This window comes from Pteropus medius, unplaced genomic scaffold (assembly GCF_902729225.1).
Source record: "Pteropus medius unplaced genomic scaffold, Ma_sr-lr_union100, whole genome shotgun sequence".
In the NCBI taxonomy this organism is placed as follows: Eukaryota; Metazoa; Chordata; class Mammalia; order Chiroptera; family Pteropodidae; genus Pteropus; species Pteropus medius.
Window position 1 is genome coordinate 14,945,302 of NW_024351729.1, and position 19,469 is coordinate 14,964,770.

The following is a 19,469-nucleotide window of genomic DNA, read 5'->3' on the forward strand; positions in this document are numbered from 1 at the left end:
TAATAACAGTTAAGTACATCAAATAGTCTCCCTAGTTAATTGAGCAGAAGCCATCTAAATTAAGAGTTAAGCAGGGTGATTGAAGAATAATCAGTAATAAAAATGGATAGCCTGTATAAAAAGGGTTATCTTGAAAGAAAATGCTGAGGGAAACAGATGGTCTGTCGTGTCTCACAGAAGAGAAAGTTCATGTGTGAGAACATGAGTATACACATATGTATATGTATAAAGTATGAGGGGGAAAATATTCAAGGTGTACAGTGGGGTCCTAATGAACCTCTCCAACCTTCTCCTCTCACTACCCACAATGGGATCCTTTGCTCTCCTCACAGGGCTGACTTGCTCTCCTCTGCACCTCCCATCTCCTCACCTTTGTTCACATCATCATCCTGACCAGGTGTCCTCTACTGTGACTCTTTCTGTATTTTAGTGTCCTTCAAGATCCAGCTCAAATTCCATGACCTTTCACAAGCCCTTCCTGACAAGTCCAGCCCAGAGTGTCTCTTCCTTCCTCTATCCTCTTACACTCACTGTCCTTCATTCATTAGAAAATAATAATAATAATAATAATAATAATAATAATAATAATCCCAACAGTAGAGTAAAACGAATGTTCTCTCAGAAACATTTCAGTTGACCATCTATTTTCTCTCACTACTAGGTGACTTCCTGAGTCTTTGTGAAGGTCTTATCCCCTCAGCTAAGTGAGTTCTTTAAGGAAGGGACTGTGTCTTCACACATCCTTAAATTCTTCAGAGCACGAGGCTACATATCACGTGTCATCCGATGAACACCTACTGATGTGAATAAGCAGTATCATACAACGTTCAAAAGAAAAATACTACATTAATTATGAGAATATTGATTCTAACATACAAGATTAGAAACGAAGGATTAACCGTAGTTGTGTTTTCACTCAGTACCTCCTCTGGAGATAATAAGACTGTAGACTTAAGATAAGGTAAAGTGTGAAAGTAAATGTAAGTGGGTGCTTAAGCCAGACACTGATATTGGAGAATAAGATTCTCATGAGGTAAATGTAAAAGAGACAAAGGAAAACCAACAACAGTTCAATAGCAATCAGATAAAAAAACATACCGGTATTTCCTTGAGCATCTTCAACCTTATTTGGTGAGGAAAGAAAAGACGGCCTGGTGAAGTGAGGGCCCTGAAGAGATGGTTGTTGCTGCTGCTGCTGTTGCTGCTGCTGCAAAGGTGTGGTTTTGAGGATCACCCTCCAGTCCATCTGGGTAATATCTGACCTTGATCGAGCATGCCCTGGCTTAAAAGTAGAGGTCTCATCCAGTAAGTCATTCACAGAACGAGGTCTGTCCCTCCGACGCTGACAGATGTTGAAAAAATTAAAGGTTGACGCTTCCTTTTGTTCCATCCAGGAAAGATTATCTGGGGCTGTCCCTTTCTGGACCATAAACTGTTCTTTGGCAGGGAAGACATTTTGAGCTTTGGTTTCTAAGAGCCTGGTCGTACAGTGATCCCAAATCATGCCCTCCTTGCTCAGAGAGGCAACATTTCTGATAGCACCGTTGTCTGTTATGTTACTGAGTACCTCGTGCCCCACCAGTTCAGGGACTTCCTGAATCCCATAAACCTCTGCTTGCTGCACAGATTTTTCTAGCTTACTCTCAAAAGTATTAAAGAAATCCTCAGTAACTTCCAAGGCCGGGCTGATATCATCCACTTCCAAAGCTTCCATGTTGCAGGCTCTAGGAGGCCTAAGCCTCCTAAGCTGGTTCAGGAAAGGGCTTCATGAGCATTCATTCACCCAACAAAGAGAGGTGCTTCAGGCAACAGAGTTCTGGGAACAACTGGAAGGAAACTTCATTGGGCTGCCTGGAGCAGACAAAGCATGGAGGTGGCTGATGTCTTCCCAGTCGTTAAAAGCATTTGCTAGCTGATCATGGCCATTAACAATGGTATTGGGAGACAAATGCTCCTTTGAAATTATTCTCCAGTGAGATCTCTGTAAAGACAACAGAAAGTACTTGTCAAAGCAGTGCCACAGCAATACTTAATTTCCTGGAAGAAAATAAACAGGACAACATTGGCACACGGGTCATTGTATTCTGCAGTACATAAAATCTGCCAATTTCTTCCCCATCTCTGCATCTCTTCTATCCCAGTCATGCCCAAAGGTGGACAATATCCACACAGAAGTTCCACTGTCAAGAGTACACAGCATTACCTGCTTTGTATTAGAACTTACACAGTGCAGGGTGGAACTCCTGATAAGGGGAATTAAGGTCAATAGTTTTTACTCACACAGAGAAGCCTTTGAGAGCAGTTGTGAAAAGACTGCCCTGGCAAATCTCTGTGATATGCTGACCTAAAATAGTAAGCAAAAGAGACTAGGAACTCTGTGACTAGGTCTATATTAAAATCAGTCTGAAAGTCACAAATGCATGGGTCCTTTCACAAACCTCGAAAGTACTGATAATTTGTTTGACTTACAGGTGCACGAATGTGTTTGTGCCTCCTAGATTTAGATTATGTAATGCCTCATGATGACCCTGGACTTCAGAATTTGTCTAGTCATTCTGGAAAAAGGCTTCAGGCTCCAAACTCCCTAAGCTTTGAGGACTGGCCTAGAAGTACAGGTTCAGCCTCAGGGCTTGGCAGAAAATCCTAGCACTAGCCCACTCTCTCTGGGAAATGCTAGATCGCCAAACCCATGTCAAATTAGAGCAGACCTGGACAGTGATGCTGATCAATACGGTAGACACTAGCTATACAGGGCTATTTAAATTTAAATTCATTAAAATCAAATAAAGTTCCTCAGCCACACTTGCCACATTTCATGTATTCAACAGCCACATACACCTTTGTATCTTCACCAAAAACAAAAACAAAAAAAACAAAAACTAAACAATTTAGGCAAGGGCTTTTTTTCCCCTTGACTATTTACAAGTAGGTAAAACTAGGCCATTAGTAACACCTTTGCAAGCTGCTGCAAAGGTACATAGATATGCTTTCTTTTTAAAAACTGCATGGTTTTTATGGTTAATTAAAATCATTTTTAGCACTTAGATCATTAAACCAACAGCACTAATCTACAATTAAATCGACAGCACCAATCCACATTGCTTAATCTATGTAAATAAAATGAGTATATATGGTCCTTTATTTAGATGTATCAAGGTTTGTAGTTTCATAGGAACTCTGTGCTTAACTTCATGTAAATTAGCAACAGCTGTGACTTTGTCTACTTTTATATTTTGATATTATGTTAGTACTCACCAAGCAAGACACAGATTTATAGAGATAAAATTCGTTATAATATTTTTCTAGCTGCAAATGGAGTTTTGTTTTCTATGTCTCCAAGATGACTTGAGCCTCCTGAATTGTGCAATAGGGTCTCACTACCTCTGCAATTTTGAAACTTGGGATTTTTAAGTTTTATCTTATAGACCACAGCCTAAGAAAAAAGAAATACATAACAAATTTTGAAACTTTTTGTTCTTTCTTTACTATAATTTCAAATGGACATGATAGACAAAGTATAATTTTCCCATTTTATAGAAGAGGCACCAAGGTACAGAGCACTAAGTTACTCATCTAAGATTATGAATATTCCTTGCCTTACTCAGTGCTTAAAATTCAGTATCAAATTCTTTAATCATACTAGAGAGAGAGTAAATACATTCAAAGTGATTCTTTCTTTCTCTTTCTTCTTTCTTTCTTTCTTTCTTTCTTTCTTTCTTTCTTTCTTTCTTTCTTTCTTTCTTTCTTTCTTTCTTTTTCTTTCTCTCTCTTCTCTCTCTCTCTCTCTCTCTCATCAAAATATCTAAGAGTATACTCTTAGTTCTCTCTGCTTGGGTTAGAAACATGGAACCACTGATGGCCAGCACTGCTGACCTGTGCAATACTTCCATCTTACACATTCTAAAATGATAGTGAGAGAAGGAAGAGAGCTTTGAGAGCATCCTGTCAACCACAACCTTTCACACAAGGGGTCACTGAGGCCTAGGGAGAGTAAGCGGTCCCATGGACACTTTGGTATGCATTGCCTCATTTAATCCTCCTTAAAGGGCAGTAACAATTCAACTTCAGAACCATTTTAAAGCTGTTTCACAAGGCATTCTGGAAATCATTCATCTATCTATCCATTCATCATTTACTAAGGTCACTCCAGAATCAAGACACTAAAGATGGAAAGATGAATAAAATACAGTTCTCACCCTAAAGAGGCTTAGAGTGCTTAAGAAAATAAATCCAAAGAACTGCCTTGGTAGAGGGCAGAAATACATTTGGTAGGGGACAATTGTCAGTGGAGGTGAAGGAGATATTTAGAAAGTCTTCAAAAAGAGATGCCCTTGGAATTGAGCCTAGAACACTTAGAAAGTATTTGTCTGGATGGCTATAAAGAAATTAGAAAGAATGACTTTTTGATTAGCAAGAGACTTTCAAGTTTATTACATAAAATGACTTTCCATAGGCAGCATTGTGAGCAATACAGTCAAATAACAGAAAGCAATCTAGTGGATCAAGACTCACATCTAGGTTCAAATCCCAATTCTCTCATATTAGCCACGCCATTTGGGGTAAGAGTTCCCTGACCCACTCTCCCTCCCACCCCAAGTCCTCTAGGCTAATCTGTATTTCCTATTCTTGGAATTTTGATTTTCACTATTAGTGCTTTCTATTGCTTTGATTTGGAACTTGCACAGCTATTCCCTTCGATTTCTGATGTAAATATGCATTTACCCTTCTTAATCATATTCCCCCATCAAAAAACTTATTTTTTTCACTCCCTTGAATCTGGGCAAGACTTACGATGTTTGATCAACACAATGTGGGAGAAATGATGCTGTCCCCATTTGAGGTATGGCCCTTAACTGGCCTGGCAGCTTCCTCTTCTATCTCTTGGAGATCTAAACTGATATATAGAACATGCAGGCTACTCTGCTGGAGAGAGGCCACAGGTTAGAGCACAGAGGCACCAGACATGAGTGAAGAAGCCATCTTAGATGAGAGCCCAGTTGAGCTTTCCAATGATTCCAACTATGCTCAGTATTTAACTGCAACTCACAACAGATCCCAAGTGAAACTTTTCCAGCTGAGCCCAGTTAACCCGGAACCATGACAAATAATAAATTGCTTTAGGACACTAAGTTTGGGTGTAGTTTGTCACACTACCAATAATCAGAACTCATCACTTCCTCAGAGAAGCATTCTCTGATGTCCTAGACTAGACTAAATGTCTTTGTTTAGGTTTCCGTGGCACCTGCACTTCTATAAATTACATACATTACATGTGTAATTACAGTTTTGATGTCAAAATCCCCTTGGGCAGCAACTATCTATTTTGCGCACCCTTGGACCCCCAGAACACAGCTGCAGCTCAATAAATGTTGGTTGAATAAATGAATGAATTTTTTTTTTGAGTGGTCATCTTTAGAATCATTTGACATTATTTTCTTCTTCTCCTTTTTCCTTTGTTGTTAGTACCTCTGATTTACAGCCCTCTCGCCACATCATGATTATCTCTAGCAATAAACAATTAAGACAGCTGCTGCTTTAACAGTCCCCCAAATTATCGGCAGTGTAATAAATTAATTAACAGACCAATGTGAGGGATCCAGTCCTTTGCCTGTACTTGTACACTAAAAATAAAATAGCTAAAAAGAGTTATTGAGCATTGCAGCGATTTGTTCATTCCATAAATATTTTTGAAGCACCTACTGTGTTCCTGGTATTGGTGATAAAACAGTGAACAAAACAGCTATAAATCCTGCCCTCATAGAACTTATATTCTAGTAGAGCATTTACTATATGCCAGACACAACTCTAGATGCTTTCAGTGTCTTACTTCACTTGTTAAGGTATGATGAGGTATGGTGAAAGGCTGATACAGCTCTCCATGCCCAACATTGATTCGATCCACCCCATCCCGAATCCCAACCCTCTATGAAGTCTTTTCTGAAGACTTAATCCTTTTGGGCTTCTCCTTTCCCTGAATGTCTAAAGCATCACTAAACAAGTCAACTTTGTAAACTGTCTCTCCCCCACTCAATTAGACTATAAGCTTCTTGAGGGCAAGTTCCATGTCCATGTCTGTATCTCCCAAAAAGCCAGCAAGGTCTTCCTGCCTTGTCTTCCTCCACATCACTTCTCTGAACTCTTCAGAGTCTGTCCAATAAAACAGGAGTCAGTATACATTTTCTGTAAAGAGCCAGGTAATAAATAGTTTAGGTTTATGGGGCCATACAGTCACTTTTACAACTTATCAACTCTACAGCTATAGTGGGTAAAGCAACTATAGATAGATAATACAAAAATGAATGAGCCTGTCTGTGTTCTGATGAAATTTTATTTCCAAAACAGGCAGATAAACAAAATGTAGTATATTCATACAATGGACTATTATTCAGCCCTAAAAAGGAAGGAAATTCTGTCACATGCTACAACATGAATGAACCTTGGGGACATCCTGCTGAGTAAAATAAGCCAGTCATAAAAAGGCAAACTCTGCATAATTCAATGTTTATGAAGTATCTAAAGTAGTCATATTCATAGAAACAGAAAGTAGAATGGTGGTTACCAGGAGCTGGGGGGTGATGAGAGAGGAATTGTTCTTTAATGAGTATGGGGTTTCAGATTTGTAAGGTGAAAAAGTTCTGGAGATCTATTTCACAACATTATGAATATACTTAATTAACACTGCTGGTGTTAAAATGGTTAAGATGGCATATTTTATATGTGGTTCTTACCACAACTTAAAACAAACAAATGAAAAAAACAAGCAGAGGGCCAGGCTTTCCAGTGGGCTATAATTCACTAATTCCTGGCTTAGAAGATCTAAAGAGAGGAGGCAGAGGTCAGGAGTGACAACTTTGGAGCTCAGGAGGGAGGACAAAATGAATTGCAGCGCTGCCTATTACCAGTAATGGGACTTCAGTAAATTACTTAACCTTTCTAATCTCAGCTTTCTCATATGCAGCAAATTAACAATACCCCTCTCCTAGGATAGCTGAGAGAATTAAATAAGACAATACATGGCATGGTTCCTGGCACACAACGCATGAATAACAACAGCCGAAAATCCCCTACTTGTTCAATATCATCTTTCCTCTATGACCTCATACTTTCCCTTTGGGCTACCCTCCCTTCTACTGGCACACAGGCCTCCCTGCTGGTTCTCAAACTTGCAGACATGTTCTCACCTCAGGATCTTTGCATTGGCTGTTCCCCCAGATATTAACATGGCCAACTCTCTCTTTAAGTGACTGATCATGTCACCTTTTCAACAAGGTCTACCCTGAACCCCCTATTTAAAATTATAAACATATCTCTGCTCTGGATTTCTGATCCCCTTTACTCTGCTTTTTTCTTAATAAACTTTTAATTTTAATAAATATTTAATTTTAATAAACTTTTAATTTTAGTTTTAAATTTACAGAATTATTGCAAAAGAGTACACTGATTTCTCATATAATCTACACCCAGTTTCCTCCACGTGACACCTTGCATTAGTTTGGCACATTTTTCACAATTAATGAATCCAGAATATCACATGATACTTAGTTGTCATGTCTCTTTAGCTTCCTCTTGGCTGTGATGGTTTCTCAGACTTACTTGTTTTTGATGATCTTGACAGTTTTGAAAAATACTGATCAGGTATTTTATAGATTGTCCCTCAACTGGGATTTGTTTGATGTTTTTCTCATTATTAGACTAGGGCTATGTGTTTTGGGGAGGTAAAGTGCCATTCTCATCAGGGTAGATACTGTCAAGATGACTAATTACTATTCATCTTAACCTTGATCACCTAGCTGGACCACTTTTCCTTATGCATTTACTGCCTAATATATGTATGTGTTTCTAACATATCACTGAATTTCCTTATTATTTACTTATTGTTTATTTAGCATTTCTCCTCACTGAAATGTAAGCTTCTCAAGGGCAGGAATTTATGCTCACTAAGGAATTCTGTCCATTAAGTTATCGCAAGTGCATCGAATAGTGCCTGGCACACACACACACAGAAAAAGGCACTAAATAGAGAGGTACCAAATGAATGCATTGTTATTCCTTTGCATGACATTTGTGGCTCTTCATGACCTATCCACCTCTCGAATTTGTAGTTCCTGACCAACACTCACCCCATCGTTTTACTCCCCTATGCTTTGGTCCAAGTTAGAGAGTCTTCTGAGTTGCCCAGACTCTCATAGCACCCTAGGTTTATGATATGGGACCATCTCTCTCAATCCTGCACTACACTCAGAGCTACTCGACAGCAGGCATGGTGCCTTACTCCTGTACAATCTCTATGTCTTCATCCGTTGGGGCTCCATTTTCCAATCTTACTCATTTTGGAATTTTGTCTTTTCCCTAGGAAGTATAGCCCTCAAATTCACTACAATACATGGGTCTAACACCAAGTTTAGTTTCTATAAGTAAAAACCTCTTACTAGCTTGCCTCGTTTGGCTTTGCAATTCATTAATTAAAGAACAATAACATATTTCAATGGGTCAAAATATAAAGAGTACCTTCAGACAAAGTTAACTGAGTAAAATCATTGTGTGGGTGGAGTATGGTTTGCCTCAGCACAAAACTGGAAATCAGGAGCTAATTAGAACTGTGTTCTAAATCTGACTCAACCACACACGGGCTGGGTGGCCTCCAGCAAACCGTTTAACCTCTGGGTGCCTTACTCAGAATACTACCTGTATTCAATAAAGTTGCTAATATCAAATTGCTTTGCCTATAGATCATTCACCAGGTAGTTGTTCCAACATGCCTTTTTAAAAATTGTGAACTCTGTATAATTGTGAAGCATGCCAGTGGACCTTACCCATTCAACAATCATGTGCCCCTGGTCTCTCCCTGGAGAGATTCGTCAGCCCAACAAAGGCAACGTCAGCCATCAACTATTTATAATACACTATTTTCAGCCAAACTCAATGATCTATAAATATTTCATCTTCTTTTTGCATACAATACTCTTTCTGTATAAAAGAGTTATTTCCCCTATTTAATATTTTGAGAAACTGAGGTCCATAAGTTAGTGTGGTAATAAAAGCTCAACCCTAAGAATCCCACACATGCATCAAAGATAACAGGACGGAGAATCAGTGTATTGCTATTTTCTAACAAGGAAATCTGTTGTTTACATGCTCATTAGGCAAGGTTAATTAACAGGATGAATCGGCAGTCCTCCCACACAGAGATATAAGCAGATATGAGCAATAATACCAGCCCGGCCCACACAGAGATGCCATGTTCTCCCAAGCTGTCTGGTAAAAATACTGACTTCCTCCCACTTGACTAAATGTCTTATAATCAGAACTTAATGAGAGGGTGTCTGGGGTCATGTAGTTTTGAAAGCAGCTGGACAGTGAGGAAAAAATGCAATGCCAAGGACACCTAGGATAAACTGTGTCTGCCAATCTCTTTTCAAACATGAGAACCAAAAGGGATTACAAGGATGGTCAGCACATGTGGCTCTCACGTTTATCACTTTGGTTAAGGCTGCAGCTCACTGAGAATTTTCTAAGGCTTACATAATGTGAAGGATCCACCACAAGAGAATCTGACCCTAGTAAGATGACACTTCTGGACCATGAGTTTACAAGAGATTTTTATTTTTCATGGTGCTTTGTCATAAAGACAAAGTAAGCATATTGGTGAAGCACAGGCAAGCCACGAGTAGCAAATAAGGAAACAGTGCCAGTACAGACCTCATAAGAAGAGTTGAAGGGTCTTTCAGAGGAGGACAGCTAGAAACGCAGGTGGAATCAATTTTCATAGGCCTGGAGGGAACTTTAAATGGTTATATTGCATACAAGTTTCAATAAATGAGAAGCTTATGCCATGCAATACATAAGGAGTATGACATTAAAAAAATAATTTGTATAATATTTTTTCCAATTCTAAAAGTAATAAATACTTATAGAAACTCTAGAAAATACTGACAAGTATGAAAAAGAAAATAAAAATCAGTTGTGATCTCCTAATTCAGAGAAAATAAATCAATAGGCATGTTTTTGTTCATATTTAATTGGAATCAAATTATATACACAATTTGGGCACACTGTTTAAACATGCTCAAGATGTAAATACCAGTAAATACTAACCTTGGTAAAAAAAAAAAAAAAAAATGTCCCACAAGAAATAACAAATGTTGGAGAGGATGCAGAGAAAAAAGAACCCTTATACACTGCTAGTAGGACTACAAATTGGTACAATGACTATGGAAAACAGTATGGAGGTTCCTCAAAAAACTAAGAATTGATCTACTATATGATCCAGCAATCCTACTACTGGGTATTTACCCCAAAGACTTGAAAACCCATATCCAAAAAGATATTTGCACACCGATGTTCATAGTGGCATTATTCACAGTGGCCAGGACATGGAAGCAACCAAAATGTTCTATGACAGATGATTGGCTAAAGAAGCTGTGGTACATATATACAATGGAATATTACTCAGCCATAAGAAGAGATGAAATATTGCCAATTGCGACAACCTGGATGGACCTCGAGATAATCATGCTAAGAGAAATAAGCCAGACGGAAAAAGTTGAAAATCACATTACATCACTTATATGTGGGATATAAACCTAAAAGCAACAAATGAGCAGGACAAACAAACAGAGACTCATGGACATGGAATATAGACTAGTGGTTACCAGAGGACTATAGACTAATGGTTACTTGTGAGATAGGGGAGGAGGGGGAGGTAGATGGGGTAAAGGGGATCAAATATATGGTAGCTGAAGGAAACTGGACTTTGGGTGGTAAACACACAATAAAATATACAGATGTCAAATGATAATATACACCTGAAAATTATATAATTGCATTAACCAATGTTACCCAATAAACTTAATTAAAAATTTTTTTAAAATGTCCCAGAGCATGCTGTGACACTTATTCCTTACAACCCGGCACAATCGAACTTCTCTCCTATCTGCTATCCCAGGACCTACCCATTACACATGCACTACTGTTCTTCAAAGTCCTGACCCACCTTGATGCCATCAACCTGCCCTTCCTCAAACATTTCCTCCCTGCGTTTCAAAGGTATTACACTCTCCTAGTTTTCCTCTCATTTCTGCTCTCTTGTTCTCAGTCTCCATACCCTCCGAGACCTATCACTGCAGAACCCCAGGGGAATCTGAGCAAAAGCTGCCAAAACTTCTGCTAACACTGACAGGGACTGAAACAGGGTAGCGAGTATGATTAAATATCTATCAGAAAATAAAAAGGCATTTTTAAGGCTCTATATAGAGCAGGGATCCAAGAAACTTAGACAGCACCTAAAGAGAGATCCTAATATAATAAATCTTCTTTCTGGAATAAAAGCAGATTACATTTCCATTAATGTGCAGGCAGACAAATAGTCCATTAAATACCATGAACAACCAAGGTGACAAGGTATCTCAGAAAGAAAGAGAAAAATCTCTGGAAAATCAGCTTTCAGACATAGAAATATGCAACTTAAATGACAGAGAATTCGGGATGGTACTTCTGAAAAAATTCAGTGAGTTCTGAAAAGAGTCATATCACAATTTTCGGAATTGAAAAAACACCTAGATGAGCAGAGCAAGGAGACTGAAACCCTCAAAAAGAACAGGATAGATCTTCTGGAGATAAAAAAACACACTGCAAGAGTTGAAAAATGAAATAGCAAGCTTGGGAAATAGAGTTGACCAAATTGAAAAAGGTATCAATGATATCAAAGACAGAAATCTAGAAATAAATCAGAAGGAAGAAGAGAGAAACCAAAGAATGAAAAATAATGAAAGAGAAATTCAAGAACTAGCTGATACCATCAGGAGAAAAAACAAAAATAATGGGCATTTTTTTTTTTCAGGATCTCTACATTACTTCAGGACTGTTTTAATATTCATTGGCTCTGAACTTCCCCACTATCGAAGGTGAGGAAAAGGAGCAGGGACTAGAAAGTATTTTCACACAAATAGTTGACGAGAATTTCCCAAATCTAAGGAATGAGCTGGAGCTTGGAATTCAAGAAGTCAACAGAACACCCAATTATCTCAACGCAAAAAGGCCTTCACCAAGACACATTGTATTAAAATTATCAAAAATCAATGACAAAGACAGAATTCTCAGGGCAGCCAGGGAGAAGAAAATGGTAACTTATAAAGGAAAACCCATTAGATTATCCTCGGACATCTCAGTGCAAACCTTACAAGCCAGAAAGGAATGGAATCAAATATTTAAACTATTAAGTGAAAAGAACTACCAGCCTAGAATAATGTATCCAGCTAAGTTCTCCTTTAGATATAAAGGAGAAATTAAGACCTTTCCAGACATACAAAAATTGAGGGAATTCTCCACTACGAGGCCTGCACTACAGGAAATACTAAAAGGGTTCAGCTCGCCTAAAACAAAATGACAAAAAAAAAAAATTAGGAGTAAAGTGAGTATCAGGCAAATAGAAACAGAGGAGTGCAACCCTTATTAAGAACAGGGCATTATAAGCTTAAATAATAAGAAGAGAATTGCTATAGCAAGATAGTAATGAACGTTCAGCGTACATAGGGACAAACTGAGATAACAATGACTAACAAGGAGAGGATTCAAAGGTCCAAACTCACAAAGAGGAATGCAGATAAGGTATGTACAGAAGAAAATGGATGACTGTATGTGTGTGTGTGTGTATGTATGTATGTATGTGTGTGTGTGTGTATAGATATATATATATATATACATATATATATGTATATATATATATCTCCTCTACATATTCGTAATGGTAACTACACACCAAAGATTCAGAACTGAAGTATATAACATAAAACAAGAACCAGAGGGAAAACTCACAAAAGCCAACCAAAATAAAGGAAACAGAAACACAAGGACAAGGAAGCAATGGTAACAACGAGCTACTAGAAAGCAAAAGAAAATGGCTAGAAGAAGATCTCATATTTCATTAATCATCCTAAATGTAAATGGACTGAACTCACCAATTAAAAGGCACAGAGTTGCAGAATGGATAAAAAACAAAATCTAACATATGCTGCCTCCAAAAGACACATCTCAGCTCCAAAGACAAATATAGACTCAAAGTGAAAGAGTGGAAAATGATATTTCAAGCAAATGGCATTCAGAGAAAAGCATGAGTAGCAGTACTAATATCAGACGAAACAGACTTCAAATAAAAAAGGTAAAGAAAGATACTGAGAGACACTTCATAATGATAAAGGGAATCATGCACCAAGAACACACAACACTTATTAATATCTATGCTCCCAATCAGGGAGCCCCAGAAAATGTAAAGCAATTACTAACAGAACTAAAGGGAGAGACTAAAACACTATCCTAGTAGGGGACCTAAATACCCCACTGTCGGATATGGACAGATCATCCAAACAGAAAATGAATAAAGAAATAATATCCTTAAATGACACATTAGACCAACTGGACATAATTGACATTTACAGAGCCTTCCATCCCCAAACAGCTGCTTATACATTCTTCTCTAGTGCACATGGAACATTCTGAAGAATTGACCACATACTGGGACACAGAGATAGCCTCAACAAATATAAGAGGGTTGAAATCATACCAACCATATTCTCTGATCATAATGCTTTGAAACTAGAGATCAACTGCAAAAAGAAAGCAGGAAGAACCACAAATACATGGAGATTAAACAATATGCTACTGAAGAATAATTGGGTCAGAGAAGAAATAAAAAGAGAGATCAAGAGATTCATAGAAATGAATGACAATGATAGTACAACATAACAAAGCTTCGGGACACGGCAAAAGTGGTCATAAGAGGAAAGTTCATATAATTACAGGTCTATCTTCAAAAACAAGAACAAGCCCAAATAAACAACCTAATGCTTCATCTTAAAAAACTAGGAAAGGAAGAACAAATGAAGCCTAAAGTCAGCAGAAAGGAAGAAATAATCTAAATTAGAGCAGAAATAAATGAAATCGAAAACAAAAAAAGAAAAAGAAAAAATAAATGCAACAAAGAGCTAGTTCTTTGAGAAAGTTAATAAAATTGACAAACCCCTGGCTAGACTCACAAAAGAAAAAAAAGAAAGGACATAAATAAACAAAATCAGGGATGAAAGAGAAATAATTACAACAGACACTGCAGAAATACAAAGGATCATACAAGAATACTATGAAAGAGTATGTAACACCAAATTTAATAACCTAGAAGAAATAGACCAGTACTTAGAAAAATACAATCTTTCTAGACTGAATCAAGAAGATCTGGAAAATCTAAATAAACAGATCTGCAATATGGAAATTGAAACAATCATCAAAAACCTACCAAAAAGTAAAAGTCCAGGACCAGATGGCTTCACCAGCAAATTCTACCAAACATTCAAAAAATATTTAATACCTATTCTCCTCAAACTCTTCCCAAAAATCGAAGAGGAGGCAATACTTCCCAACTCATTTTATGAGGCCAGTATTACTCTGATACCAAAACCTGGTAAAGATAACACAAAAGAAGAAAACTACAGACCAATATCTCTCATGAACACAGATGCAAAAATAAGATACTAGCGAACCAAATACAGCAACATATTAAAAAGATTATACACATGATCAAGTGGGCTTCATCCCCGGGGCACAGGGATAGTTCAACATATGCAAATCAATTAATGTGATACACCACATTAACAAATTGAAAAATAAGAATCATATGATCATATCAAGAGATGCAGATAAAGCCTTTGACAAGAAACAGCATCCATTTATGATCAAAACACTTCACAAAATCCGTATAGAAGGAAAGTACCTTAACATAATAAAGGGCATATATGACAAACCCTCAGCCAACATTATACTTAATGTTGAAAAACTAAAAACCTTTCCTCTAAGATCAGGAACAAGGCAAGGCTGTCCACTGTTGCCACTGTCATTCAATATAACATTGGAGGTCCTAGGAAATGCAATCGGACAAGAGAAAGATATAAAAGGCATCCAAATAGGAAACGAAGAAGTCAAACTCACTATTTGTGGATGACATGATTCTCTATATAGAAAACCCTAAAGACTCCACAAGAACATTACTAGAAACAATAAGCAAATACAGTAAAGTCTCTGGATACAAAATCAACATTCAAAATTCCATAGCGTTCCTATACTCTAATAATGAAGTGTAATAAAAAGAAGTGGAAAAAATAATTCCTTTTGCAATTGCAACAAAAGAATAAAATATCTAGGAATAAATTTAACGAAACATGTGAAGGACTTATATAATGAAAACTACAAGATCCTATTAAAAGAAATCAAAGAAGATATAAAGAAATGGAAAGATATTCCATGTTCTTAGATTGGAAGAATCAACATAGTTAAAATGATCATACTACCTAAATAAAGCATTATACAGATTTAATGCAATCCCCATCAAAATCCCATCGGCATTTTTTAAAGAAATAGAACAAAAAAATAATCAGATTTGTATGGAAGCACAAAAGACCCCAAATTGCCAAAGCCATCCTGAGAAAAAAGAACGAGGCTGGAGGCATCACTCTGCCCCACTTCAAATTATACTACAAAGTGACAATAATCAAAACAGCATGATATTGGCAAAAAAGCAGACACACGGACCAGTGGAACAGAATCGAGAGTCCAGAAGTAAACCCATATTTATACGGGAAAATAATTTTTGATAAAAAAGCCAAAAACATACAGTAGAGAAACAATAAGATGTATTGAAGAAAACAGGAATGAAATTCAAGGACCTTGGACTTAAAAAGGATTTTATGAATTTGACCTCAAAAGCAAGGAAAGTAGAAGCTAAAATAAATGAATGGGACTACATCAAACTAAAAAGCTTCTGCTCAGCACAAGAAATCATCAACAAGGTAAAGAGACAACTATCCGAATGAAAAAATATATTTGCAAGCAACGCCTCCAATAAGGGCCTAATATCCAAAATATACAAAGAACTCATACAAGTGAATAACAACAACAAAAAAAACAAATGATCCAATCAAAAAATGGACAGAGGAACTGAACAGACACTTCTCCCTAGAGGACATACAAATGGCCAACAAATATTTGAAAAGATGCTCAACATCGTTAGCTAGTACGGAAATGCAAATCAAAACCACAATGAGATACAATCTCACACCTGTTGGAATAGCTATAATCAACAGGACAAGTAATAACAAATGTTGGAGACGATGTGGTGAAAAAGGAATCCTCGTACACTGTTGGTGGGACTGAAAATTGGTACAGCCACTGTGAGAAACAATATGGAGGTTCCTCAAAAAACTAAGAATTGATCTACCATATGATCCAGCAATCCCGCTACTGGGTATTTACCCCAAAGACTTGAAAACCCATATCCAAAAAGATATTTGCACACTGATGTTCATAGCAGCATTATTCACAGTGGCCAGGACATGGAAGCAACTGAAGTATCAGACGATAGATGATTGGCTAAAGAAGCTGTGGTACATATATATATATATACAATGGAATATTACTCAGTCATAAGAAGAGATGAAATATTGCCATTTGCAACAACCTGGATGGACCTCGAGATAATCATGCTAAGCAAAATAAGCCAGACAGAAAAAGTTGAAAATCACATGATATCACTATATGTTAGATATAAACCTAAACACAACGAATGAACAGGAGAAACAGACTCATAGACATGGACTATAGACTAGTGGTTACCAGAGGGTAGGGGATAGGGGAAGATGGGGGAGGTAGATGTGGTAAAGGGGGTCAAATATAGAGGGGTTGGGGGAGGGGCTGAAGTGGGTAAAGGGGATCAAATATATGGTAGTTGAAGGAAACTGGACTTTGGGTGGTAAACGCATAATAGAATATACAGATGTCAAATGATAATGTACACCTGAAAATTATATAATTGTATTAACCAATGTTACCCCAATAAACTTTATATATATATATATATATATATATATATATATATATATATATATACACACACACACACACACACACACACACACACACACACACATACATATATATATATATATATAGTTGCTGGACTTACAGCAACTCGAGATTAACGATTCTACCCTATTCCATTTTTATAACCCCCATGGGGCCTAGAACTATGGCCAGCAAACAATGGGCACTCAGTAAATATATGTTGAATAAAAAACTAAATAAAGAGTATGTTTGCTAAACACTGACACCTGTAACTATAAATACCACTCTGGTTTTCTGGCGAAAGTATATTTGAATTTACCATAAGCTGGTTGAAGTAAAATTTGACATGCTTTCCAAAATGTTATATTGACTTAAGCTCTAAAATTTTTTCTTGGTAGAGAAAGCTTCTAAGCTATTGAAACCAGTTTTAATATAATATGGCAAAGGTCAGGTAACAAAGACTTCACTTGGACCTTTTATAGAGACAAAAACACCTATGCAGCACTTGGGGATTATTTTGTGAACCATTCCAAATCAGTAGCTTGGCTGGTCTCATTTTCCGGTGACTTAGAGCTCATGCTCTTTGTAATACCAGCAAGGAGATGTTCCTTTGAAATACCTCCAAGTAATCAATTTAAAGCATTTTTCAGTACATCTCTGTGCTTATTTATTGTTTGCCACTTGCAATATCATGGAGACATTTGATGCTCCAAGATGTTTTCCCAGAAACCAAACTGAATATAAGAATGGCACTTGAAATTCCAGATTGCTTTTTATTGAAGGCAGTAATGCTATTATGCCTCTATGTCAACCACGAGATTGAAGAGCCAAGGCTTCTAATTGGGAAGACCATTTCAGAAAACCACCAGAGTTCCAATGTGTCCTGTTTTTAGAAGCAAAACAGACAGACACAAACTTCAGTTAAGTGTCTAAAAATGCAGACTCCATGTTTTCCATTTCTCTTTATTTCCATGGCAAGGAACAGTGATTAAAAAACAAACCAAAGAACCATTCAAATTATCTTCATCCTAGGACAGATGAAGAACATGAAAACTTCCATCATAAAAATCGCATGTTGCTAGAGTCAGCCTCTAACTGCAACAGAGAATAACTGACCAGTGCATGTAGGTGCCACCTGAGCCAAGCCAGCTGGCGTAGGTTGAAAATGCTACAGACTGCAACAACAAAGGTAATAACCACCTCCAAGAAGGTACACTGAGGCCCAGATATGTAAGCCACCCAAAGCACTAGAGAAGTAGCTTTAGATTTAAAGATGTCATCAGCTCATATAACTATTTAGAATCTTCTACTGGAGCCTGAGTAATGGTGGTGGTATTTTTGAACCCAATACAGTACTGCATTTCATCTAATTTTCTCACATAACTCCTCAAATTCAGTTAACCCGAGAAAAAAATCACTTGGCTTTACTGAGAATAATCATCTTTACAAGCATAGTTACCAGTATAGTTTATAAAGTGATTGATAAGCTTCTTGATAAATACATGTATTAATCTCAACAGAGAAAATAATAAAGTAGCAGGACTATTTTAAAGATGATGAAACACAGACCAAGATGACTCATCTATTGTCAGCGGAAGTCCCCATGGGGAAGAAAAAAAAGTTCCTGGAATCCTTGTCTAATTACTGAGTCCTGTGAACTACTCAAGTTCAACTACCTTTTAAGTCACCTTAAATCACTCAGGGGCCTTGGTGTTGGAGGACCATAAACAAGGCATAAGCAGGTCGAATCCAACCCATGAACTATACCCAGTTTTGAGTTTATTCAATGGGACAAAGATGTTACTAAGAAAAGAACAAAAATTTCTGATGTCATGAAAGGGTTCACGTCCTAGCACTGCCTTCTAAGCTGAATGACTTCCAGCAAGTCAGCCTGACTCAGGGCTTCTGGGAAATCCTGCCAATGCCTGCCCCCATCTACCTGAGAGAGTTGTGGAGCACAAATGTGGACAATGGATGTGAAAGTTCTTTGTAAAATCTAAAACAATTACTATTCTTATTAGAAGCTAGCTGATTCCCAACCATACAACCATTTATACTAAACAAGCATTTACCAGAGGATAGACCAAGTACCCAAACACAATGTTGGATGCTAGGGACACAAAAGGGTGTCTGTTCTTAAAGAGCTTAAGGGGAAACAAAACCAAACCAATTGTAAAAAGGTGTCTTAACAGAAGTTCACAAATGGTGTCATGAGAACATAAACACAGAATTATTATTAATCAAGGGACAATAGTCTTAAGTGACAGATCATAATTAAATGACATAATAACATGTATACAGAGATGACTTCCATTGAAAGAAACCAAAGACAAAGGAAACAAACATATGAACAAAACCAAATAAACCTGCTTTAGGAATGATTCTGCTTCTGGCGTGAAGCTATCAGCATATAGTAACAGCTTCAAAGGTCCCACCAAAGAGTGAGATTTAAGTGAACTAACTGCATAGCTGGAGGACAAGAGTGCAAAGGGCTCCTTCACAAGTGTCCAAGTCTTTCTGACCCACAGAAACACCAGGTCAGTAAAAGGCCTTTACTGGGTGGCTGGGATGTCACAGGAAATGAATAA

At 37.4% G+C, this 19,469-nt stretch overlaps 1 protein-coding gene across 5 annotated transcripts in view; it reads right to left on the reverse strand.

Moving 5' to 3' along the window:
- PLEKHM3 (pleckstrin homology domain containing M3) overlaps positions 1 to 19,469 on the reverse strand; it is a 168,794-nt gene that overhangs the window by 140,512 nt on the left and 8,813 nt on the right. For 4 of the 5 annotated variants that reach the window (XM_039844590.1, XM_039844592.1, XM_039844593.1 and 1 more), the window contains exon 2: positions 1,099 to 1,981. In XM_039844590.1, the coding sequence (XP_039700524.1) occupies positions 1,099 to 1,714 (616 nt within the window). In that variant the 5' untranslated portion in view covers positions 1,715 to 1,981. Of the gene's footprint in view, positions 1 to 1,098; positions 1,982 to 5,920; positions 6,108 to 19,469 lie in introns of those variants that run through there. The other variant, XM_039844591.1, reaches the window with a different exon arrangement.